Source organism: Triturus cristatus, chromosome 2_2 (genome assembly GCF_964204655.1).
Source record: "Triturus cristatus chromosome 2_2, aTriCri1.1, whole genome shotgun sequence".
Classification (NCBI taxonomy): Eukaryota; Metazoa; Chordata; class Amphibia; order Caudata; family Salamandridae; genus Triturus; species Triturus cristatus.
The window spans coordinates 506,735,302-506,762,554 of record NC_140582.1 but is presented as its reverse complement, the minus strand read 5'-3'; the positions used below and the strand labels follow the sequence as shown (position 1 = coordinate 506,762,554).

The window sequence follows — 27,253 nt, the reverse complement described above, 5'->3', positions numbered from 1 at the left end:
AAGAATAATAATTTTAGTATTATACGAAGCATCCTTTAATACAGAGTTACAATATATGAAAAGTGCAGTACCCTCAAATCGTGTAGATAATACAAGCTATAAAACTTTTTATGTTTTTTCTAAAGGTATACCTATTTATTTTTTTAACTGAAAAATTTTAACATTTTTAGACTTTCTTCACAAATTGCCTAATACATCACACTTAAATTTGGTAGTTAAAAGTTCTGCCCCTTTGCTAGCTTATTAACACAAACTGCCGTTGTTTTGATTTAATTTTCATCTAGGCATTCTTAAACATTTGCTTTTAGTTACAAAAGTTGTATAATATCTGGTTGATATGTGCAGGTTTAAAATGTGAGTATTAATAAATGGAATAGTTTGTCAATTTTCAGTAGAAACCATAAAGGCAATACAAACTTTATATATAAAAAAATAATATAAAAAGGAAATAAACATAAAATATACATTAAAATTTACACATCTATCCTATCATGGGTCTTGGTTGCACCAGACAAAATGCGGCTAACAGCAAAATATATGGAGTACTAAGGAGTTGTACAAAGAGAGAAGCTGGCCTGTTCTGAACAAAATTAGCTTGTTTTAAGGATAGGTGCAAAAAACGGCCAATGGACAATTGAAAGTTTACAGGAAAACTTAAAGTGCATAGTGATTTTCAAAGAAACATTACCAGATGGGCAAAAGAGGATGTCATTCTGTGCCTTCCAACCCTTGGAAATGATGAAAAATGTTCGATAAGTCCCACCCTAAAATGAGTTAACGGATAACGATCCCAAGTAAAAAGTATCTAAAACAACTGCTCGTCGTTTTAAAAGCTGTATTTATATTTCTAAATATTTAAGTTAATAATCTCAGTCTTTAGAACAATATTTTTAGATCCACCAACGATTTTTGAATGAAACAAAATGCAAAGTATTAATGGGTAATTTACAATAGGGCATTCGATTGGAAAGGTGAAAAGACAGTTCTGCCCCTTATCTCTTCTGATGACTGCATTGCTGGTAGAACCAGTGGCAGCCATTATAAAACCAAATGAAGACTTGAAGATAATAGAAATATTTTAAGAGGAACATAAACTCGTCCTTTTCTGACAAATTCAAGCTTTTTATAGGGTTTCTTTGACACCTGTGGTCGCAAAATTGAATGCTTTTCTAAAGTTTCTAGATTCAAGATCGACACTCCAGGTTTTACGTACTAAACCACTCCATTCAGAGCAGAAGGAAGTAATAAGGGGTTTGCGATTGCTTTTCGGGATTGGCAGGCACTAAGATATATAGACACTGTCAGGTGGAAACGTTGTACAGAGCCAATAACACTAAGTCGATCAAGGAAATCGCAACTCAGCTGCGTGGATAAAAAAAAGGCAAATTCATTTTGTAGCTTGGCAGGATGACAGTAATGAAGATGGTTGTATTTCCGAAGTTGTTGTACCGGTTTCAGTCTCTTACGTTAAAATGGCTACAACAGGATGTTCAGAGGTGACAATTGCAAAGTCTTAACCTCATATGGTGAGGGAAAAATAAAAAAAGAATAAGAAAAACTGAAGGCTCCTAAGATGGAAAGCAGGTTGGAATATCCGTATGTGGGTGATCAATGACTGGGGCTCCCTTCCAGATGAAAAACATTGGGCTTTTATAGAGCGGACAGTAATGAGCCACCCCTTGTGGAGTGGGAGGGGTCCTGTGGATGACTAAAAAAACAAAGGCCTGCAATGCTACATTGAGACCCGATTGTTACATTTCCTGAATTAGTGGCACAGGGACGTATTTATTTTTCAACAATTACAAAATCCCGACCCGTTTCTTGCAGATCCACATGAGCTCTGACTACTTATCAGAATTACATTGGTTGACATTCAAGAAGTGGAGGGAGGCGGGGAGGAGACGCCTTCGGCATGGGTGAGGTCAAAACATTTTTGCATGAAAACGTGACTTTGAAGTAACAGAATGGCAAAGCCATCATTACTTTCACGTCCCATATTGAATTATGGCTCCTGCAACCAAAGCAGGTTTAATAGGTACCTCCCTTTCCTTTGAGAAACACGTATGTTTCCCAGACCCAAGGGATCTTATTTCCTTGATATGCTCAAACTCTTCTTGACATATGGCTCTCATGCACACACATATAATTAGGTGTGCGAAGTGGATCTGTCACAGCAAAGGGAAAACCTAGTCAGCAGAATCTTTCTTTGCAATGTGTATGCCTATGAATGTGAAACTTAAACTACTCTAAAGTTGGTATTACACCTTGTTTAGAAGGAGGAGTATAACCCCAGCAGCGTCTCACAGATGCTGGAGAAAGGTTGGTGAAAAAGCCCAGCAACGACAAGATAGCAAGATTTAAAGGCATCTTTATTGCTCACAAAGTAAATGAGCAATAAAAATGCTTTTAAATCTTGTTAACATGTCACATTTGCTCAGTTTTCAGATTAGAGGTCAAGTGCATTTCAGTTGGGTCGAGGAGATTTTGTAGGTTACTAGACCTGCAGGTCTAGTGCATTTTTTATGATTTTTCGAGCCCTGATCTCTGAGATGCTGGAGGGAAGTTCGTGAGAAAGGTGTCATATGCGGTTGGGGCAATGCAGATTTGTGTCTCTTAGGAAGGTGGGTTCCATCTCTCTGTGGTCTTGGGTTGAAGACTACCAGAAAGCCTTTTTATAATCTTACCAAGAAGAAACAATACACAGGACATATTTTTACTGCTCTGTCATGGAAGTCCACATCCAGTAGGTAGTATAGAGACATTTTGGAAAATGTTAGTCTGTTCTTGAAATACATAGCTGAAGATGTCTCTCTAAGTGATTGTGAGGCTAGATGACATCCAGGAAGATTCTGATTGAGATGATAAGATTAGCTGCAAGTTGGTTTTGTGTTTGAGAATTCTGAATTTTTCCAGCGAATGACAAGTGATAGTAACTGTGGTTTTACTAACTATAAGTTCCTAGAATTTTCAAGTTTTCTGCAAATTTAATATGAAATAGTGAGAATCAAGCCTATTCAAATACATTCCTTATGCTTAAACATTTTAATTTGAGCATAGAGTTACTAGGTGTTTCTAAAGTGTAGAGGTGCTGGAAAGTTACTGACTGCAAGAACTCTTTGCTGCCTAATGTTTATGATTTACTCTAAGTGTTCAAAAAGCTCTTGGGCTAAGCCATGTTTAATGTTTATCCTAGCACTGTTCAACCAGTTCGCTCACTGAAGTCTGTTTAGTATTTATATTAACAGTTTGCAACAAATCCTTTGACAAAATCATATAAAACCTCCTGTGTCAAACCATAGGTTAGAAAGAGGTTCACACTGCATGCTAGACAAGAAGGGTATGACTTCTGCACCTATTCCAGTCGAAGGTTGCTGTGTATCGGGTGGCCGTAATAGGTGACTCTCCAGCTATGCGCTAGTCCACAGCTTGTGACCAAGTTAGCAGGCTTGCTATCCAGATCGAAGACTAAGAATCTATTGTTCTGAAAACAGGTATGCCATGGTGACCCACCTTAAAAACACAGAATTAAATAAGCTTATTTGCTAATCTGAGAGAACTGGCATAACACAAAGAGGGTGTTAGAACTATAAAATGCAATAACTGTTAGAATTAGTTTTCAGTTGTTCCATTACTTATAACTAGCTTCTCTACATTAGTGTTTGTTTTATTTGTGGTTACAATTCATATTATAGTGCCGGCATACTCTCTGAGTAGCCCTGCGTTCTGCAAGTTTGGATGTTGACTCATTCATATTACCTGCAGTAGAATAAGTGCCGGGATACTCTCTGAGTAGCCATGCGTTCTGCAAGTTTGGATGTTGACTCATTCATATTACCTGCAGTAGATTAGAATAACATTTCATCTGAATATCCTGTTCCCTAGTGCTTTTGAGTGTTGTATTCCCTTACAAAAGAGAGTTTTAGTGTCTACTAATTGCCTCTTACCCATTTTATTGGACTGATAACTGATTGTTACAGGCACACCTTTTGCGCAAACTATGCTCAGTGGGTTGGGAATTGGTTGTAATCCAGCCGGTTTCTGATTTTATTGACACATTGACCAAGTCCTTAGTGCCAGCGGGTCACGAATCCGAACTCTGCGACACTAGGGTGTACCTAGAGAATGTGTCACTCCTAATGCCACTTTACCCACTACACATTGGCTCCAGGAGTGCAAGAGATGGTAATGAGGGGGATAGAGGTATGATTGATTGAGAGAGGGATGTAGGGTGTCTGAAACCATTGTATATCATGATGAGGTATCTGAACAGCCTCCACATTAACCCCATACTCGCCCAATGAAATAGGTTAATTTTCATCCAGTAATAACTTTTTTGTTTTTTCCATTTCAGGGCCGTTGATGCCAGAGATCACCATAACATACATTGCAGTTTCAGCTATATTCTTTAACAGTGGACTGTCCTTAAAAACCGAGGTAAGACATTTAAAAATCACGGATGCCACTGTGCAAAATGGGTTTCAATAAATTAATGTCTTATGGCTTGATATCGCAAGATTAGAGTATAGGCTGTTTGTGTTTTGCTGCTGCTTTAAACAGCCTATTCAATCTAAAATTGAATTAATCAACAAAAAAGGAAAGCACTGTACCCGTTGATCTATGGTAAGCATGCCAGCATTGCGATACTGTTTTGTTTTGTATTCTACTAATGATTCGTGTGATATAGTCTCTGTAATCTAGAATATAACATGGATGGGTTACTGACTAGTTTGTCTAGTATTATGGGATTCTATAAGACATTGAAAAGGGCGATGGATGCAGCTGGATGTCTAACTAGCAGCTAATTCTAATCTGCTGCAAACAAGATGTCTCAACAGTATTCCATCAATGGACCAGTAAGGACTGCAGTGATGAAGTAGATCCCTCTCAGACAGTGGTGTTTTTTTGTATTTCAATTATTTATTGCCATTTTCACAAAACAAAAACAAACAAGAAAAGAAAGGCTCCAGTATTGCTATTGGGCTTGATTGTGCTCACATGGTGCACAAAGCAAGACACCTCATAAGTAGTGGGTGGGCGTAACTTGCAGAGTTTCACTGCATGGAATTCCACAGAGTTACAGAAAAACTCATTCCATGGAATTCCGCCAATGGGTGGAAAATATGCAGCTCGTGCTGCAATTTAGTGCCGATAGTGCGAGCAGCGATGAAAATCAGCACCGATGACACCATGCATTACACAAGTGCGCGCGGCCATTCGAGTTGACTTTGCTGTTGCTTGAGTCGAAAATCGACTCGAGCGGCAGCAAATCTATTTGAATGGCTGCCTTCTGACCGTGACCGCTCGCACACACCGGTGACTGCCCATGTTAGAAAATCTCACCAGCGGACGTCAAATCTCGCTTGCATATTCTGGAGCCTGGAAGGAGAAAAATAGCTCCACGCAGCTGTTGGTGTAATTTGGCCAGAACTCGTCATTAAAGAGTAATGCAGAGAGGCCAAAATTCTGTGGTCGGAATGGAAGATATTGCCCACCCCTACTTATAAGTAATGCCATGAGCCCATCACAGCAAACACTTATCAATGACTTTTAGGATTTGCAGATAATGCTTCTTTTATGTTGATGATAACAGGGCTTACTGAATCCTGTCAACATGTAGGATTCAGTTAGCTGCTTCTTCAGTTCCCTCACAGGGGGACTGTTCAGTTAAGGAGCTGGCCTCCATAATTCATGCCCCATGGCAAAGATCCAGTCCCATGCAGCCACATGGATGTTGCCTTCATCATAATAAGCAGAGGCCTGGGTTTCTAGAATGAGGAGATGCCAGCATTGTTCCAGACGTATATGTTCCTGTATTTTCAAAAAATAAAGCCATAGGCCTCTAGCCTTCTAAAGTTCCAGCCTGAGGGCTGTGGCAAGAGGAACCTCCTCAGTTGTTCAAACTACGTTTTGGTTATACATCTCCCACATGCTCAGAGGTGTATTGGCCAAACTTTGAGGACAGGTCTACCTCATAACACCACCTTTGAGTCCATTAACAGAATGCATAGTAAGCACGAATGAGTATCCCCGAGAGACTCGTATTGAAACCACCACTGAGATGGGTTTCTCCCATGCCGGCACAAATCTTTCCCTTACAACTTGTTTCACAGTGCACCTTTTTAGATTGTATTTTATAATATAGTACACTCTGTGATTTATCTCATTATTTACACCGAGACCACGATTTTGGTTGAGTCCATAGAGTTCTGACTTGGTCTCCTGGCTCCAGACCAGACTCAAATGTTCCTAACTCTGGCTCCACCAGTGCATCTTGTGACTTCTATACCTACTACCTTGAATACATAGGGAAATGTATGGCACTTGTGCTTCTATCAGTAGATCTCTGCCACCCCACCTTTGGCACTGCTTGACCCTGTCACATCCTTCCTCAGGCTATGACTTCTGATCCTTTTAACCACGGATGACACGATGAGGAGGATTAAAGTTGTAATCATATTTGATATTGACGCCCGGCATGGAAAGTTATGTTGTTATTGTAGGACTGAAGGCGCCAACACTGCTCTCAGTCAAGACGGAGAGCTTAGTAAGCTCACGTCCATCCAGCAGTAAGTATTTGAAGTTGTCAGTACCAGTGCAGAATGACATTTTGTAAACTGTTGAATCCAAATAAATCCCTTAAGTTCTTAAGCCTACTGGGGGGCTCTCAGGCAGTTGGTAAGAGAGTTCGCTCAAAGCTTGCCCAGTTGTCATGAGTTGGTCATGAAACTCTTGTGTTCGCACCAATGACCAGTTCCTGTTGTGATAGGGCTTGTTTGGGGAAGCACCCTTCATGTTGTACCTTAAAGTTCAGTGTCCTACATCAGCGGCAATATGTTATTGGTTGACAAAATGTCAACCAATGCAAAACAGTTGCAGTAATGACTGAGAAATGAGCAGTTCTTATTCCTAAGTAAGTGTAAAAATCACAGTAATGTTATTCGGGACTGATATGGCGGGCACTACTACGCCTTTCAAATGCTCTCGACCTTCTATGCAACCCCTAGATTAGTGAAAAAGCCAGATAATTTGCACCTGGGCACAAAAAAGTAGATTAATTTCATTTTCACATTATTTGTTGTATGATGGGACTGCTAATTGTGGCATTGAGGGTATATGCGTCTTGCCTCGTCTCAGCGATTGCTACGATTCTCACTTCAGTTTTTTGGGTTTGTTGTTTACGTCAACTTAAATATCCATAAAACATAACAATTAGGCAACTCTCAAAATCGTTTGTGTTTACATTTCAAAAGTAAATGCTAAAGCTAGTTAGGGCCACAACACAAAGTACAAATGGAAAATAATGTATTTTTCCTGACAGTACTTAATTTTTAAAATAAAACAGGCAGTCTGTTTTAATTGTTTGCATGCATTCAGTCAAGAGTGGACTTTCCAGTAACCATGTATATTGACACCATATATAGGATATTAAAAATAAACTGGGGAGATTTTTCATCGAAGCTTAAAATCACTTCAGATGTGCTAGTACGCTGATGCTGTTTTCATGCGAGTGTCTTTTATTGTATGTGACTGCTGAAACCGTGCAGACATGTAGAGGCTGATTACGAAGTTGGTCGGAAAGGCTCCGAACGGGATTTGGATTTTCCTAACCTGTGTCGTAACCTATGTTTCTGACTCAGAAACATTTCTGACCGACCGATTACGGTGGAAAGGTAACCGTTCGGTCTTTCCGACTCGGTTTCCACCGGCATTCGGAGACTACGAGTCGGTCTGAGCCGAATCGTGCAGGTCTATGGACCGCGTTTCCGACCAACATATTACGGTGTCTGATTCGGACAGCCTTTCCGAATCTGTCTGTCTGTCACGAAACGGCTGTTGGAAACTGACTTTGGGGGCCCCTAGCAGGCCCCCCTTCACCCAGAGGTGTCCGGTTGAGGCCAAAGGGGGTACCCATGGGACCCTCTTTACAACCATGCACAGTGTGGCAGGCACCATGGGGTGCTCGCTACAGGGTGTAAGGTTTTCTGCAACCACCCCTTTTTCCAATGGTAGTCTGTGTTGTCGGTCGGAACACAGGCTCGCATTGAAGTCAATGGGAGTCCGACCGAACAGTGTACGGAAACATCATAATCGCTTGGTCGGACTCCCCAAACCTGGGTTGGTCGGAAATGATTGCGATAAGGAGCCCGTTGGAATGCTTTCTGACTGACATCGTAATGAGGCCCTTAGTGTACGTGTACAGTCCTCATCAAAATAAATGTGGAGCTACGGCATTGGCAACTTCTTTGTTTTAGTTACCAAAAGTAAATGTGGATGAATACCTAGTAAAGGAGAAAAATAATATATAGATAAGTACAGATGGAAATGTGACAAAATATGTAAAAATTGGCGCTATATCCATAAACGTGTTAAAAAAAAATCTGTAAAATTCTAAGTAAATAAAAAATCCAGCCTAAAGCTATAGAAGTTTTATCCATCAATAAGAAGCAAATTATAAAGTTCAAATCCTTCACTGTCTGCAAAGCGTGACATACCTCTTCCAGCATATTCTATTTCACTTAAGTGGGAACTAGATTTCATCCAGGTCTGGCAAACTTGATAGTCGCTTGATAATGCATCCGTGAATCATTCCTTTCTAGCCTCATATCAACAGTAGTGGTAGTATTCACGGGCAAAATTATTGCCTGGGTGCAGTTGCACCTCTGGAAGTAAGATTGACACCACCTTCTCGGAAATCCCATTTTTGCACCTGCAATTACTTATCTGCTCCTTGAGTATATTTACACCAAAGGTGGGGGAAACTGACAAAACTTGCCCCTGTTGCAAATAACATGATTTTGTCATTGGGACATTTACGTTTCTTCGGGCAGAACTCCAAAGTCTGTGTATGAGCATTCACATACTTATTTTGGCACTGTGGCCTCTTCATCACTTACGGCCTTTTCTTGGTTTTATGAAATTTCGTTCATCCTTGTGGCAGATATAGGCCAAAACGTGACTATCGAGGGCAAACTATATCCATTCCTGTATTTGTGATCTCTGGAAAAAACAGATAAAAGACTGCAATTTACAAAAATTTGCTATCTAGATGGATGTGCTCTGGGCAGTTGCTGACCTATCCTCAAAATATTTGCAAATATCACTTGAAAATGGGTAAAAACAACACATTATTGGGAGAGCTGGTACTGCTTGATGCATAAGTGACCTTAGCCTGTCTACTTATGCAGATCTCTCCCTGTCCTGTTTATCAGGTCCAAATAACCCAAAATAATCCATTCATCCCTTCAATCCTGTTGAATGGACGGGGGGGGGTATCAAAGACGTTAAATAATGGACGCTCTCTGGCCTTGTTCAGCAGCTGTGAGTTTATTGGTTGGCCTAACTCTAGAAAAACATCCTTTTTGCCCAAGGGCAGCGGTTTCATTTACACACTTTCGCTGGCCTTGCCTAAGGGCTGGGTTGGTAAATCTTGCTTCCTCCTCTGCTGTGGCCAAGATTGTTGTAAGGCCAATCAACATTTTACACAAGGACAACTAACTGACCAATATCAAACAGGCTGTATTGTAACCTGCCTGCCAAACGTTAAAATAGACATACATCTTAAAAAAACAATAGCATTCCTTTGACCCCTTCCCCGCTCATGACGGAACCGCTACGTCATGAGCCACGGTTGCCGTGTGCTCATGACGGAACGGTTCCGTCATGCCACGACCGTTGGCGGCCGCTCCACCCACGCGGCGCTGTTTCCCCGCCTGTGCGGGGGGACAACGCAACTGGGCGGAGTCATGACGGAACCGTTCCGTCATGAGCACAGCTCAACCGTGGCTCATGACGGAGCGGCTCCGTCATGAGCACAGCGCCACCGCGCTGCCCCCCCGCACCCCCCAGCGCCGCGGCGGAATTCCCGCCGCGGCGAAGGGGTTAAAAAGAGGGAGTTGATGTTTATGGTGAGATACCCTTGACTAGAGTACAAATCTTCAAAACTTGAATTTTACATGTAATACCTTAACCTTTGTGCCTAGCTTAAGTTGGCCTTTGCTGACATAGCACCCTGGGTGAAACACAATTTGGTGTCTTACTTACCTTTAATTGTCAGTGTTTTGGGAAAATAGGGAGGGGTAGGGCAAATGTGAGGAGAAAGAAGAAAAAGGAGAAAAACAAACTTCAGAGCAGTGTTTATTTCGCTTTTAGAACCAGGTTGGTTGGAGACTGCCGCAGACCATTCCTGCAGCTTTCTGAATGTCATCACCCCAAGCGTGGGCCCAGCTCACATATGCTGAAGGCATGCCCTGCTCCCAGCTCTACAGTCCTCACTCAGATATAATTCTCACTGTGGCCATTGCTTTTGGGAAAAAATTTGAATGAGAGCCAGGATAAATATGTGGCAGTGTGTGTAAGTGTTACTATTATGGTACGATTAATTGACTAAAGTGTAGCAGAATCAAAATGGTGATTGTGTAATTATTATGGTGTGACCTGACAGAGCAGCTGCCGCCAGACAATTATGAGTATCACCAGGAGAGGAGCTTTGGCTCCGCCCACATTTTGGAAGCCAAGAGTACATGTTTTGATTGGGCCGACGTTGTGTGCTTCCACTAAAAAGTGCCTGTCCTTCTTCACACAGCTAAGATCATTTTGCTTATTTATCCAGCTGCCTGGGATTGAACTTTCAGGGGCACACACATGCCATTGTAATGCTATTAAAGTGTCGTAGGTAACCTGATAATTTATTACGTTTTGCTCTGGCAGCAGTACAGATGGGAGAAGGGCAGGCATTAACGTATATTGATTTTTAAGTTTGGCTTGGTAGTGCTCTCATAAGCCTGACCTATTGGCATTGACAATGCTTGTTTCGTCTTTTGTCAAGCTATTGTTATTTTCGGAAAATGAGATTGAAGACATCAGTGGTCAACTTTATTTTGTTTACAGAATATTATGGAGTAGAATGTTCACCAGACATCGAATATTTATTTTGCCTATCATGAATGATTTCTGGTTAAACAAGGCCAACTTGTACTACTTATCAGGGTCCCCGGCAGTAAGGTAGTGTCCTCTTTATTACATGTGATGGAATACATCTTATCAACTAACTATGAATATTTTGTGCTCATAACTGAAAACGAAAACATTTATAATTTAATTTGTAAACCATACGGTGTAGTGCTCCGCACCTGTACATTCCCCGTTTCGACTCCTGTATGCGGGAGACGTTCATGTCCTCTATCATTTTGCTATGTTTCTATTAAACACCATAAAGCCAAGACCAATTGACATAGGAATGGGAGCTTTGTCCCTCCCATCACTTCCATGATCCCCAGCATTTCTTGGAATGTCTATACTGTTCTTCCAGATGCACATTTTTATGGAATCTTCCTTTGTCCTGGGAGCTCACTGGAAATCTCGAAGACCCAGCTCAGGAGATGTGCAGTGTATCCCGAGAAAGCACATTCCCTTGACAAACCAGTGCCTGTGTCTAACCTTTAATGTTTAAAACTGGAGGGAAGATAATCCCTACATGAGCTGGTCAGGGGTATTGATTTTAAACATAGTGTACCTTTTAATAGGCCCTGACTTGTCACTTAAGGTTCACTAAACTGGATAAGAACTGGACCTTCAAGGCAAGTTCCTTGTATTCAGCTGGACTTCAGAGGAAGCAGAGGTAACTGATCTTGACCAGTATTTGGAAATTACTCCTTCCTTAAGCCTAGTATATTAAGAAACGTTGCTACTATGCCCCCACATGCAAGATGAGCTACTCTGCTGTCCAATGAAGCAAGGAGTCATCCTGACCAGGAGGAGGCGACCAAGTCCCTGCTCACTGGAATCTGAAGGATGGCTTCAAGAACTGAGTGTGCCCAAGAGCCATGAGACCCTGCAGGCAGCTGGCTATGGCCATATCTGAAGATATTTACTTCAACTGAGGGTCAAGGATATTCTCTGACCATTAAATGATTCCACCTTCTGAAGAGCCTGCATTGCCCCTTAACCTGTCTTATGTTGTGGGAGATCCTCCCATCCTTTATTTCAACCTGAGGAGTCCGGGAGGTTGCCCGAATTCCAGTGCCCTTAGAACCATTCATCTATTATGTACAGTTCTGAGAGTATGATTTAAAGGTATTGTAGAATCCTAATCCTATTGTTCTCAGTTTGGTTAAGCAATGTGCAGTAGGTACCATTACCATCCATTTGTGTGATACGTGTCCTCAAGGTTTGATATTCTTGGAGTGTGTACCTTGGTTATTAAGTCCCAGACCAGTAGCTTCCTGTTGTAATTTTAATTGACGACAAGTTGATCTGTAGCTGCTCCCTTTCGGAAGTATACTCCATATGTCAACTTTTCCTGCATCATGGAGGTCCATTAATTTGATTCTAGAAATGTTGTTTTGGTCAGTTTCCCCATTCCTTGCTGTAGGTGGGAATCCAAGTTCATTTTGGATGCTAAGCATTTTGTGTTTTTTGATGTGATTGCTGTTCTGCTTGAACCAAGGGTCAAGGGAGAAACGAAGACAAAAGTCAGACAGATCAACACACTGTCAGTTACTTACACTTTGTAGCAGGTCCCAGAAACCTAAAAAATGTCATATAAATGAGTGGAACTGATCTTCGGATCTTAATTCATAAAACAATTTGCAGATGTTTAAAGACCCAGATAGAAAATCTGCTACTGCTGCTTTTTGGAATACGACGTTTGGGGTTGAGGGCATGACAGGAGATATATCTGAGGGTGTGACTGCAAAATCCATGGGACACCCACAGACCTGTAAATTTGTGAGTTTTCACAAATTTACATGCTAGTTTTCACAAAATTTTACCTGCTAGTTCCCACCATGGAGTACACACAAAACTATTGTTGAAAAAGTCAGATGCAAGAGTGTTTGCAGGGAATGGAACATCCTCATATTTTATGGGGTGTAGGATGTTTGAACATTTAAACATCAAAATATCCCAGTTTAAGACATAGTATATCTTTAACTGGAAATCAGTGTAGTGATCTGTTGGCTTCAAAAACATGATCGCTTATGGCTAAAGGAAGTACATTCTTGTAGTCTTCATTTTCATTAATTAAATTGGTTTAGTTTGAGTGCACAGAAGTTTAGCTAAAATTGTGAAATTCGGCTTGCCACAAATATGGTTTAATTACCCAATCAATCAATATATACTTTATTTGAATACAATTTGTACTTATGAAAGCGCAATGCCAAACAATATAGCATTCATAACCACATTTATGACCTCTCAAATTACATAATTTGTGAGAACACTGTGCATGGTAGAGTGTCGAGCTATAGTTAATGTACTGGCTAGCCAGTGTGTACAGAGGTGCGCGAGTTATAGTAAGTTGAAGGTGGTACGTAAATTATACCTACCATGCGTTACTCCAGATTAACTAAGCAACACAAGGTAATGCAAGGTAGCCTTTCGGTGCTTGGTAAATCTGACATAAGTTTTGCTTTGCCCTTGTGACACCATGAGTGAAGCAAGGGTAACGCAATACGGTGATAAATCTGGCCCTTAGTTATGTATATTGGGCCATAGTATACAGCAGTGACTTTGTTTTTACAACGCGGTATGTGCCGATAACAAGGCAGTGCATGATTGGCTAAAGTAAAAGATAGCCATGTTGCTTTTACCTCAGTTTGTGTTCTGGGAAAGGGCCTTAGCTATCGTTAAGTAGAAGGCTTTATTACTTTTCCCTAAAATTTGCCTACGTATTACCATTATATTAACCGCTTGGGTGCTATGGACATGCTGGAGGTGTCCATAGCACCAGTGCTGACGTTCTATGGATAACTCCAGCACGTCCTAGCACTTGCGGCTGGAAATCCCTCTGGTGCAAGCACTAGAGGGATTTCCCTTTTTTCATTTTACTCCAGGATGCTGGGGAAAAGATTCCTCAGCAACCTGATGCTGTTTTTAATTTTGGAATGACGATGGTAGTGCATGGCAGCCTGATGTCATTGCAAGTGGGCTAGTGCCACCCCAGGCCCAAAGGTCTTTCTGCTGCCACTGGGGGCAGATTGGATGTTGCTACCGCCAATCTTCCATGGGGGGCAGAAAGCTCACTAGACACCAGGGATTTTAATAGGTGTATAAGTGGGTGGGGCGGCCCACTCTGGTATCAGGCCTAGCCCCCCACCTTCCCAAATCACCCCAGCAGGGTTTCTTCCTCAGTTGGGGGCAGATTGAAGGTGTTGTCTGCCAATCTGCCTCCACAATACTGCGGTGTGGAGGCAGAAAGCCCACTAGACCAACAGGGAGTGGATTTTGAATGGGGGTAGAGAGAGCCCGCACACAATGGGTTAGCACTTTCTCCTACCCTAGGCCAAAAAGTCTTTCTGCCCCTGGGGCAGATAAGAGATTGTTACCTCCAATCTGTACCTGGGGGTGGGGGGCTGAAATCCCACTAGACCCATCAGGGACCTTTATAGGTATATAAATGGATGGGGCAGCCCTCCCAGGTATCTGGTCTAGCACCCACCCCTGAAATGACCCGCAACAGTGTTTCTGTTCCCCTAGTAAGTAAGTAAAAATTAATAAAGCACTTGATTGCTGAGAAAGCCCAAGCAGAAAAGGTTGTTACTGGGTGGGAAAGAGACAAGTTTTCAGACAGGCTCGAAACTGTGTGTGGACCGATAGGGATCTGATATTAAGTGTCAACGTGTACCATAGTTTGGAAGCTAAAAGAGAGAGACTTCTCCCACCCCATTAAGTCTTCTTGACTCTTGGGACCTTAACCAGTGCTTGCTTTGCTGACCTCATTGAGCGACCCAAAGTATATCATTGGAATAGTTTAAGATATTCTGTGGGTCCTCCACCATGTAGGGTTTTATGAACCAAACATAGCGCCTTGAATTCAGTCCGCTCCTTGACTGGAAACCAATGCAGTTTTCTGATGGTCCCAGATATGACTATATTTAGGAAGGTTTAATAGGGTCCGGGCATCTGCTTTCTGTAGGGATTGCAGTTTGTTGAGTTGCCTCTTATCCGCCCCAAGATGGACAGCATTGCAAAGTCAATTCGAGACAGAATGAGTGCTATCACCACCGTTTTTCTCAAATCCATCGGGAGAAACTGTAAGATCGTCCGCAAAATCCTTAAAGTGAAATAGCGCGTGGAGGTTACCTGATTTATCTGTCCCATAAAGCTGAGCTGGATGTCAAACGCCACACCCAGGTTCCTCAGTTTGATCACAAGGAACAGATGAGAGGTTTTAACCCCAATTTGCCCAGGGGGGGGGATTTTTTTTGGGGGGGGGGGGCGGAAAGTCCACTAGACACCAGGGAGCTTCTTATGGCACATTGGGCATAGCCTCCACCTCCAATATGACCCCAAAAGTCTAGCCACACAGGGAAACCTACCAAGCCCAGACATTTCTGAAAACTAGACATCCGGGGGAGTACAGGGTGGTGTGTCTCGCATCAATCCCACAACATTTTCTTACCCACAGTGCCATGCAAATCTCAAACTTTGACTAAAATCACACCTTGTCCTTGTATTTCTGTGACGGAAACTACCAGTAACCTCCGGGATCCACAAAATTCCTACCATCCAGCATTCCCGCACTTTCCCGATAAAAATGCAACCCCACTTGTGTGGCTGGGCTTTGCATCCCCAATAGGCACAAATCAAACCAGGGTCAATAAGAGGTGTTCCATGAGACTCCCATTGACCTTGGTTTGACGTGTGTCTGTTGTGGGCCTAGCCGCACATGTGGGGTAGCATTTGTATTGAGACAAGTAGAGGAACACTGGGTGGTAGGAATTTTGTGGATTTTCTGATTATTCCGTACATTTATGTTGCAGAAATGCAAGGAAAATGTGCCATTCTTGTAAAAGTTTGAGATTTGCACGGCATTGTGAGTTCGAAACCCTTGTGGAATCTACACGAGGCACACTACCCTTGACTCCCCTGGATGTTTTGTTTTCAGAAATGTCTGGGTTTGGTAGATTTCCCTGGATGGTCTTGGCTTCTTGGCCAAAAACCACTGCTACCGCTTGCCAAATCAGATCAATTTTGTTACCAGAAATGTTGATGTCTCCGCATTGTGTTTTGGAGCCTCTCCTGTCGCAGGCACTAGGCCTACCCACAAAAGTGAGGCAACATTTTTATCCGGAGACTTGGGAGAATGATAGTGGCTAGGAAATGTGTTCTTTGTAAAGATTTCAGAAGTTTTCCTCCTAGAAATGTGTGGAAAATGATGGGTTTTTTTAGTCAAACTTTTAAGTTTGCAAAGGCTTATCAGTAGAAAAACCTGGTTGGAGCCACAGGAGTCACCCCACTCTGGATCCCCCTAGGTATCTAGTTAAAAAAAATATACAGGTTTGCTAGGTTTCCATATGTGCTGGCTGAGGTAGGCCCCAAAGTCCACAGCTAGCCACATTGCAAAAAATCTGGTCGGTTTTCAGTGTAAAAATTTGATTTGTCCATGTTGTGTTTTGGCACCTTTCCTATTGCAGTCACTAACCCTATCAACACAACCCTATCTATCCATAATTGAGGTAACATGGGGGAATGTTATGGGGTGGGAAGGAACTTTGTGGCTCCCCACAGATTCCAGAAGTTTTCCTCACAGAAATGTGAGGAAAATGTATGTTTCTAGTCGGTTTGGGGTTGGCAAGGAATTCTATGTTGGGACCGGAGGCGAAGATTATGCATACTCTCTTCACTTTATTTTAACAGCAGCCTTTTTAATCACATCACAGAACTACTATTACCATGAACCATAGAGAACAGAAGAAGAAAAAAATCACAACAGTGTGAACCAATGAGCAGGCAGTTCATGACATAGCCAATCAGGAGTCCATATGCTCCTCAGTCAAATCCCATAGTCATCTTTCTTCGCTGCTTGCTGCCGAGTTAAGTGCCTTCCTGCTTACCTCTTGGTTTGGGTGGTTGTTTGGTGCTTATACAGCTTAATTTTTCATGTTTTGTGCTCGCATAGTTTTTTATTTCTCTTAGGTTGTTGCTGTTGCTAATGTCGAGTATTTTTTACTGCTTCATTTATTCATAATCTGTGCTCGTATTGGTTTCACTGCGTGTGGTTTCTTACAGTGCACCGCGAGACTGCTTGACGCTTTCTTCGCGGCCGTTCTTCTGGTGCGGCTCCACAATGCTGCCCTCCGCACGCTAGTTGGCGCTGGTCGGGCGCCTCCTTCCCCGCGACCTCTTATTCCTCATGGAGGGTGGAGATAGTGAGCTGCGTTTTCAGGAGTCTAGGTGTCTGGAGAGTGACTCCCAGTAATTAACTGGGTCTGTTGCCAGTGAGCAGGCCGATTTGGTGAGTGCCATTATGCCCCACTGTACGGGGTTGGTATTTCAGCGCGCTTCGTGTCTGTAATCTACCGGAATCTTGCTTTGCCTCAGGAGTGCTGCTGTCCCATGAGGGCTTGTGTCTATTTCTCTCTGCTGCACGTTAGGCGCTCAGGGACACACCACCCAGGCTTAATCCCCATTGAATTAATCTGCACCAGGGGAATGTGTCCCAAGGATTTGGCCTACATATATAATTCAAGGCACTGCCTTGCAAAAGCTGTTTTCTTGTCTCCCAACCGTTTTGTACCTGGTCATTTCGCTATCCGGCCTATTTTCCTTCCTAGCGCTACGGAGGAATCTGAGGATACACAGGGGGATCCTCTTGAGCACTTGCCCTTTGATGATGATTTATATGAGGCAGTGGATACCTCTATTTACAGGGCAGAAGCGGAGGCTATGAGCTCCATGGAGCAATTGCTCTCGCAGCAATTAGCGCGAGAATGCGCCAGACTGGCTAACCTGTCTTCCTCCCGGTGGGCTCTCAAACCCTGGCTCCTGCTCCCCAGAGTGCGGAGGCTCCTGCCAAGTGCCAGAAAATGGAGGGGGTAGACCGTGGCGCTTTTGAGCGTCTAAAACATGCTTTTCTTAATCAAGACTCCGATCCACTTCCTAAGTGTCCCAGCCCTCCCCTGCTCCCCCAATTCCCCAGATCAGGACGACCACCAGGGTGATACCGATGATTACCAGGGGTCTTCTCTGCCTTAGCTTCCCTCTTTACTCCCGCTGTCCACAGACTCCCTGCCTCTTGATCAGGATCGGATTTATTAGATCTGGATGACATCCATCACAGATTGGCAGAGTGGTCTCCTTCTGTCAAGGTTGCCACCTATGTGGCGGCGTGCATCCGCAATCCTTTGGAGAAGGAGTCCAGGAGCCGCCTGCATGCAGAGTGCCCTTGCCCATCCCTTGAGGAAAAGGTTTCCTTGACAGCATAGCTCAAACCCACCATGGCCACCTTCCTGGCCAAGTTGATCATGGATCCTAAAAAAGGGATAGATCGGTCCTGGCGCTTGCCAGGACAACTCTTAGACACCCTTGGGCTCCTGACTAAGATCTTTGACATGGCCTAGGACGCCAGAGTGTCAGGTTCTATCATATCTCCAGAAGTTCTCTCTGGTTGGGCGCATCAAGTCGTCATATTCTTCGGAAATGCGAACTGCGCTTTGTCGGCAGAATGTCTACGTTCTTTCCTTATGAAAGTGGGCTCCAAGTTAGAGCATCTAGCGATATCTGAGGATGGCACAGTGGCTCTGGGGGGCCTCTTCAGAGAGCCCTTCATAAAAGAGTTGGAAAAGTTCCTCAACAGTAGACAGGGCCCAGTCGTCCATTAAGAGGGCCTTCCATCCCCGGGTTTTCCAGGCAGGTATGGGCTGCTCGTCTGGCCATGGTTCTCACCAATATGCTTGAGGGCAAGGCTCCAGTCGTGGCTACCAAGTTACCACCCGTTACGCCACCTTCTGCCGGACCAGAGCCCAGCGTTTCCAAAGAAAAGGCAAAGGACCCGGCCCACACCCAATCCCAGTGAGTGTCATTCCTTATTCATCTTTAAGGATGGGGGGCCTGTTGGTGGGTTTTGTGCCTGCTTGGCATTCTATTACCACTGTCGCTTGGGTCCTCCAGACAATCCAGGCGTTTAACATAGAGTTTTATGGCCCCTCCTCCCAGCCTGTGCCTCCCACACCCATCCAGTTTTCCGAGCACAAGGCAATGCAGATAGACATGGAGATTTTTCCCTACTGGTAAAGGGCTTAATTTGTCTCACTCCGTACCTCACCGTCAGGGCTTGATCAGCAATATGTTTTGGATGGACAAATCAGATGGAGGTCAGTGGCCGGTCATAAACCTGCGCAGTTTCAGCGCGTGGGTGGTATACGGCCACTTCAAGATGGAGGGCATCCATCTTCTTTAGGACCTTTTGCGTCCATCAGACTGAATGGTTCCGCTGGATTTAAAAGATGCCTACCTATCCATTCCAATTTTTCCCCTGCACAGGAGTTTTCTGCAGTTCATCTGGCACGACCAGACATACAAGTTCTCTACTCTGCCTTTCGGACTGTCTTCGGCCCATTGGTGCTTCACAAAGGTTTTCAAACTGGCCGTGGAATTACCTCGGGCACAAGGATTCTGACTTACCGTTTATGTGGACAATATGCTTCTCCTGGTTCAGTGTCCTCGGCAGCTGTCCCTCCAGTTGCAGATGACGGTCAACCTGTTACAAGGTTTGGTGTATGTCATCAACAACAAGAAGTCGCTGTTGGTCCCTTCTCAATGAATCAAGTTGTTGGGTTTTGTGATCGATTCGACCAGCGCCACCTTGAGTCTTCCCCTTCACAAGATATCCAAAATACGTCACAAGCTGCGCAAGACCTTGGCAAAACCTCGGGTTTCTCTCAGACACCTTGCCCGGGTCGTGTGTCTGCTTGCCTCGTCCACCCAGGCGATTTTCCCGAGCCCTCTTCATTATCGGGCCCTTCAGCGCTTAAAGGCAGCCCACTTGCAAAAGGGTCTCATGTATTCTCAGTGCAATATCCTTACTCAGTAGGCCCGGGAAGAAATACAGTGGTGGCTCTCACACATGGAGGCCTGGAATGGGATGGCAATCTTCGGCTCCTCCCCGGATCTAGTGATCAAATCCGATGCCAGCAGATCTGTATGGGGCCCCAGGTGGTGAGTTCTCTCCGTGGGGGTTGTGGTCTCCCTAGGAGCAAGAGCTACACATCTGTTGCCCGGAACTCCTAGCCGGATCATTTGCGGTCCGTTGCTGGACCAGGGACAGGATTCAGTCGTGTGTTCTCCTCAAGACGTACACTCTATTCGGCGGTGCGATATATCAACAGCTTGGTGGGCATACGCTTTAAAACCCTGTCAGATCTAGCATCCAATTTTTTTCAATATTGCCTGCAGCATCAGATTTCGGTTATGACTGAATACCTTCCGGGTCAAGCGAATCAGGTTACGGACTGGCATTCGCGCTACCCTTGGAACTCCAGTCTTTGGAGAGTGCACCTGGATGAATTTGCGCAGCTATCTCCAACTTGGGGTCCATTCTTGATCGATCTATTTGCCTCCCGGTTGGACTACCAGTTGCCGAGATTTTTCAGCTGGAGGCCATATCCGTTGGCGGTGGTCACGGACACATTTTTGCCTGACTGGAGTCGGGAAAGGGGTTATACATTTCCCCCCTTCTTGATGATCACCCGGGCATCAGCTCAGATCAGACGGCAGGGGGCAGAGGTAGTCATGGTTACTCTGACTTGGATGTCTCAAGTGTGGTTTCCGGTTCTACTGGAAGTTTTTGGGGATGTGCTAGTCCGTCTCCCCTGTTACCGTCTCTCCTTCTAAATTCGGATTGGAGGCAGCATCCGTTAATTCTAGGATGCTCCCTCACCCATGATGGCCTGGAGGGTTTCAGGAGCAGATGGTCAATCCTGGGCCTTTTGCGAGAGGCAAAGGATCTCCTCTCAAAGGCATGGGCCGGGAGTACAGTCAAATGCTATAGATCAGCTTGGAAGCGATGGACTGGTTAGTGTGTACAACAGGGTTGTGATCCCAGTGGGGGCAGATATAGTACAGATTCTGAACTTCCTGTCCTCGCTGGCGAGGCATGGTTTGGCCTATCGATCGACACTTTTCGCTCTGCCATCTCGGCGGGCCACGCCCCTGATGACGGCTCTCCAGTTGGAGAGCATCCATTTGTGTGCTGCCTCCTCAGAGGAATCCGGCTGTCCCTTCCTCTGGAACCTCGTTACTCTGCCCTCTGGGATGTTAGTAAAGTCCTCAAATTATTTCTTTCCTGGCAACCTGTAGCGGGTTGGAAGAAATGGGCAGGAGACTAGGTGGAGGTAGAGAGGGCTTTAATAGATTCAGAATACGTCTCCTTTGAGTAACCAGTCTCTTATATGGTAATGGGGATATAGGTGGTTTATCCTTGGAATCCCTGTCCCTCGACGAGGTCCAGCCTCTCCTCATCCACTCCCGAACGAGTCTGTACAGCTATTGATTCAGGTGGATCAGGGTGAAGATGATAAGGAAGAAAACAAAACAAAACAAAAGATGGTCTTGTATGAGTGTGGTGAAACAGCTTATGAGAAATGGGAGGGGTATGTGAAGGAGCACACGGTGAAAATAGCACGTCTATCTTTGTGAGGGTAAGTGCTCAGGAAGGGTACACCGGGGAGAGGGGACCCCCAACGTTTAAGAATCGGGTCTCTCCCTTCTTCACACCCAGCCCGCAAAACGCTTGCGTACCTGTGAGAGCCATGCTCCTCCTGGAGCGTGGCTGGGCGAATCACGGGGTCATTGGCCTCCTGGCTTGCTGGCGTCTCTCGGCCTCTCCGTCACCACTCCTCCGCTCAATTCCGTCCGCGTGGCTCTGTACTAGTCTCCCTCTGGTTCTTCCTCTGCATCTCCTCCGGTGCTGCCACACACCGGCTTCTGTGTTCCTCGGGTTCTTGTGGGCCAGGTTTCTTTAACGTCATCACTGGGGGCGGGGCTCTCAGCAATGTCATCCCAGTTAAAAGAGCCGCGTCTGAGTTCCTAGTTTCCTTCGTATTCGCGTATGTCTGGGCAGCTCTATTCGTCTTGCTGCTGGGAAAGAATAGGGTAAACGGTGGGTGACGCACTCCACCAGTCCATTGTCCGTTTCGTACCCCCCTGGGTCTAGCTCACCGTGTGACACAACCAAACACATTTTTATCCAGGAAGGAGCTTTCCGCGAAGCTGGCGATGCTTCTTTGTCTCGTCTCTTTCAAGTGCGTTTCTGACGTAAGAGCCTTGGACATAACAGGGAGAACTTTTTCACCTTTGGGAGTTTCCTTTACGGTTAGTTGGCGCACGAAATGTCACACCAGAGTAATCTCTTACACTGCTGAAGATGTTTGGGGCTCATTCGGCCCGTGAAGCAATAGCTTCTAAAGCCTTCAGTCTGGGTGCACGGCTGGAAGATATTATGAATGCAGCCGATTAGTCGTCCCATTCCACCTTCAAAAGGTTTTATTTTAAGCCAGTGCTTGATATGGCCCAGCTGGTTTGGGGTAAGCTTTGACCATGCATAATCCTACACTCTAGTCCTGATGTAGAATGAAAAGTTTCCTAGCTATCGTACCTGAAAGTTTAAATTCTATTGAGGACTCTGAGACAAGGATTATCCCACCCTGAGATGGTTTTGTCAATTCCTACTCCCTCCCTGTGTCTAGTAAGTACTTATGTTTCTAAACACAAATTGCTCACTGTTATTGTGATTATATCTTGTATTTCACCTGTTCCTCTGTTGTAATGGTAGATGTGCTTTATGAATCGTTACTGCAGATACCGACCTGTGGTTAACTACTCCGTTCTTTCCTAGGGGCAGATTCTACCAGACAGGAGGCTTGATTCTGGAGAGTCGGTTAGCTAATGCCACGAAAGAGGACTATGGGATTTGACTGAGGAGCTATGTAACGGCATATGGACTGTGATTGCTATGTCTTGAACTGTCTGCTCATTGGTTCACACTGTTGTGATGTCTTTCTTCTCCTATTCCGTAGGGTTCATGGGAATAGTCGTTCCTTTATGTTGTTAATATGGCTGCTGTTAAAATAATGCGAAGAGAGTATGCATAATCCTCGTGTCCAAGTCCTTAATAGAATTGGAACTTCCCATTACGAAAGCTAGGAAATGTTTCATTCTGGGTAAAAAAAAGAAAAAGCTGGTGAGAGCCACGCAAGTTTTCCCACCCTGGATTTCTCTAGGTGTCTAGTTTTAAAATGTTTACACTTGCTAGGTTTTCCTTGGTGCCCGCTGAACTAGAGCCCAAAATCCACAGCTAGCCACATTGGAAAAAAGAAAACATTTTCAGTGGAAAAAGAGTGAAGTGTGATATGTCCATGTTTTTACTCTCTATATTTAACCATGTGCATTACTGTAGCTATCCAGGATCACCCATCAGTTTCGCCCTAGTTTCTACCACAAACTGGAAGTAGGTTGAAAGCACGAAAAATTGGCTACTACTTTCAAAAATGTCAAAACTGTGGTTGAAAAAAAAAAAAGTTTTTTTTTATTGTGCTCTGCATGTTCCTGAAACTTGGAAAGATGATAACTTTAGCACAACAAAACTTTCGTTGGTGTCATTTTTAGAAGGAAAAAATACACTTTCTTTTGCCAAGTACTTTTTTTCCTATTTTTCCCAAAAACCCATAATCTAACCACATTTTGCCTATTTTCTAAGTCCCCTCTAAGGTTATCCACAAGCCCTAGATACCTTTATCATCCCCAGGATGTTGGAAAAATAGGACGCAAACTTGACATGGATACCTTAAGTGGAAAAAAAGTTACGGAGTCCTAAGCATAAACTACACCAGATAGCCCCAAAAAAAAGGGCTTCGCAGCGAAGGGTTTAAAGTGGTAATAAGTAGTGAAATGTATTTATATTTTTCTATATATTTTTAACAAAGTTTGCGGAGTATGGCACTAGTACCTAGAAAGTACTGTGGTAGTTACAGAAACAAAATAAAAATCCCCAAAATGTAAAATACACTGTTGAACGGTATATTAGTGAAGTATAGTGTAGTACAGTGCATTTAAAATCTTTTTGTTTTGCAGCGTGAATCTTTCTGGATTCACTATGCTGTGCATTTTTCCGCGATCTGGTGGTTGGGTCCGGATTCGTAGTCTTTCTTTTTTTTTTTTGTAGCCCAGGTGGGCGTCGACGTCCCACCATTTGGTGTACCTCTCGTGACGTTGTCGTGCTTCCTGCAGAAGTCCCACCTTGGTGCGCCATCTTCAGATTCTTTTTTCCGCCGTTGGGTCTGGATCGTCATCGAGAAGCTCCAGAGTTTTAACGAAGGAAGAAGAAAAATACACGAGTTTCATCGAAGGAGAATTTATAGAAGACTACAGAGAGGAAGAGCATACAGCCGGGACGACGAAGAAGGAGGAGATCCTCAATCTTCGACGCCCATCGGAAAATGCGCACTCAGAGACTCTGAGCGCAATGGACAAGACACCCTTTAAATTCTGCTGTAACTGCCACCACAAATAAGCGCAGAAGGACCAACATCCGGTCTGCAACCTTTGCCTGCCGATCGCCACGAGAGCAAGGACTGCAACGCCTGTTCCGCCTTCACGCCGAAGACACTCCGGGTGAGAGAAAGGCATAGGAGAGCCAACTTCAACATGGAAGGCAAGGGTAAGGCCCCGTCGCTGTACGAACTGGGCCTCTCCACCGACGATGAAGACAACCTCGCCGAGGGACCTGATGTCTTCACGGTCGCAGAGACCGATAAGAAAACGCCTGACAAGGTAGGAGACAAGTCGAGTACGAAACCCCCGAACGGGCCCCGAATATCTGAGAGTGACTCTCGAAAAACAGAGTCAAAGTCCTCGAAAGGAACACCGGCGCCGAAAATTTCGACGACCGCGAGTGGATTCAAGGACGAAAGGCCCAGCGGATCCTTCGAGAAGGACTCCCAGGTGCCGAAGGCCGCTGAGAAACAGAGTTCGTCGAAGCAGGTGGGGCGTTCGGCGACAAAGGACAAGGCCGCATCGACGCAAGCTCCATCGAAAAGACCAGCGCTCGACGCCGAACATGCCTCCAAAATGGAGAAGAAAAAGAGAAGGCTCGAGGCGGAGATGGAGAGCATCCTTCAGAGGAAGAAGGAGTTCGATGAGAAAATGAAAAAAATTCAAAATCCCGACGAAACCGTCGACGGATGTCGTCGAGCTCGAAGAACAGGTAGAGTTTGACGCCGAAGAGCAGTCGAGAGATCCTGAAGAAGAGGAAGAAGACCCTTACTATGAGGGAGAAGATGAGGAAGAGGAGCAGCAGTCGATCTATGGCTGGAATGGCAGGACATCGACGCCGAAAATCCCGAAGAGCCCGTGGAGTCCTATCCTTCGAGGCCTTCGCCGCCAGACGACATTGGGGCATACAACATGGTCGTCAAGAGCGCTGCAGCAGCTTTTGGCGTGAAATTGGACGAGGAGAAGCCGAAAGCAGATTTTCTACTCGAAACACTGCTCCCCATCCAGACTAGGAGCCAGTTTCTTCCCATGCTCCAAAGCGTGATGAACCAAGGGAAAGAGGCGTTCAAGGACCCAGGAACTTGCAGATCCATCACTCCCAGAACAGAGAAGAAATACAAGCACTCCTCACAGGACCCGCCATATATCAAAGGATCAGTCACAGCTGACTCCAACATTGCGTCCACGGCCAGGAAAAGGGCCAATTTACCGGCAACCTCAGGGCCGCCTCCCGACAAGGAGAGCAGAAGGATGGACCTCACCGGGAGAAAGGTTGAGAGAAATGCGGCAATGCACTGGCGCATGGCGAACTCCAATGCCCTACTGAACAGGCACCAATACCAGCACTGGGACGAGATGGGAGACCTAATCAAACATCTCCCCGAGCAATACCAGCAGAGAGCTTCCCATCTGGTGGAGGAAGGGAAGAATATTGCAAACTCATGCATTAAGACAGCATTGGACGGGGCAGAGACATCGAGCAGGCTGATGGCTATAGGAATCACTGAAAGGAGGCAGGCCTGGCTCAGAATTTCAGGATTCAAGCAAGAGGTCCAGAACAACATACTGAACACCCCTTTCAACGGTGAGACGCTGTTCAGTGCTCCGGTGGACGAAAAACTCACCCAACTGAAGAAAGAAAATGAGACGGCAAGGTCCATGGGGGCCCTGCAATTCAGAGGGATGAGAAGAGGCACCCCAGCTCGGAGACCCTACGGAAGGGGAGGAAACCAGCCGGGAACGTCACACCAGACATTCCAGCAAGGACAGCAGGGTGAAAGTCACGGCCAGCAGGGACAGCAGAAGCAAAACTGGCAGTACCAGCCTCGAGGCCAGTCCTTTCCCGGTAGGGGAAACGGACGTGGCCAGAGAAGAAGAGGGGGAGACCAACCCTCATCAAAGTGACTTCGCACGGAAGAAAATGCTCACCCTCAGTATACCCCGAGGGGTGAAGCACAAAGTAAGCACAGTAAGGGGGGTACACAAACCAAACGCCTACGAGCATGCAACACCAGTAGGCGGAAGACTGGGACTTTACCTTCAACAATGGCAAAAAATAACCTCAGACAAATGGATACTCAACGTCATACAGTACGGATACTGCATAGAGTTGGAAAAAAGACCTCCAAACAAGAAACCAAAGAGAAGACAACACTCTGGTCAAGAGCTTGCTCAACTCAGAGAAGAGACGCTACAACTACTCCAAAAGGAGGCCATAGAACCAGTGCCATGCAGAGAAAGGAGCAAGGGAGTGTACTCAAACTACTTCCTGGTCCCAAAGGTGGACGAAACACTAAGACCCATCCTGGATCTACGATTCCTAAACAAATTCATAAAGACGCAAAAATTCAAAATGACATCGCTACAAGAAGTGCTACCTCAAATACGAGGTGGAGACTTCATGTCCACCGTGGATCTCAAAGATGCCTACCTGCACATCCCGATGAACAGGCTCCACAAAAGCCTGTTAAGGTTCAACATCAACCAGGATCATTACCAATTCACAACCCTGGCATTCGGTCTAAAGTCCGCCCCAAGGGTTTTCACAAAATGCCTTGCAGCAGTAGCAGCGTACCTACGGAGGGAAGGGATTCATGTGTATCCTTACCTAGACGACTGGCTAATCAAAGCAAGTACTCGCGACAAGTGCGAGGAACACACAGCGCGGGTGACAAGAACACTAACAAACCTGGGGTTCTCAATACACTTGGGGAAGTCATCAATGGAACCAGAACAGGAGAAGATCTTCCTGGGGGCGCAGATCAACACCATAGACAAAACGGTCATGCCCAGCGACAGGAGAACAATAGCCCTGCTGAAGGAGACGCGTCTCTACCAGAAGGGGCGAGCTCTGACAGTGAGAACAGCGAGCAAGATCATGGGTATGATGGCGTCGTGCATTCACCTAGTCCCCAATGTACGCCTACACATGAGACCATTCCAAGAATGGCTGCAACAGCAATGGTCACAAGCAAACGGAAGT

General features: G+C 45.0%; 1 protein-coding gene across 1 annotated transcript in view; it reads left to right on the top strand.

The window, feature by feature from the left end:
* SLC10A7 (solute carrier family 10 member 7) overlaps nt 1-27,253 on the top strand; it is a 781,895-nt gene that overhangs the window by 82,021 nt on the left and 672,621 nt on the right. The window contains exon 2 of the mRNA XM_085641628.1: nt 4,352-4,434. Within this exon, the coding sequence (XP_085497754.1) occupies nt 4,352-4,434 (83 nt within the window). The remainder of the gene's footprint in view (nt 1-4,351; nt 4,435-27,253) is intronic.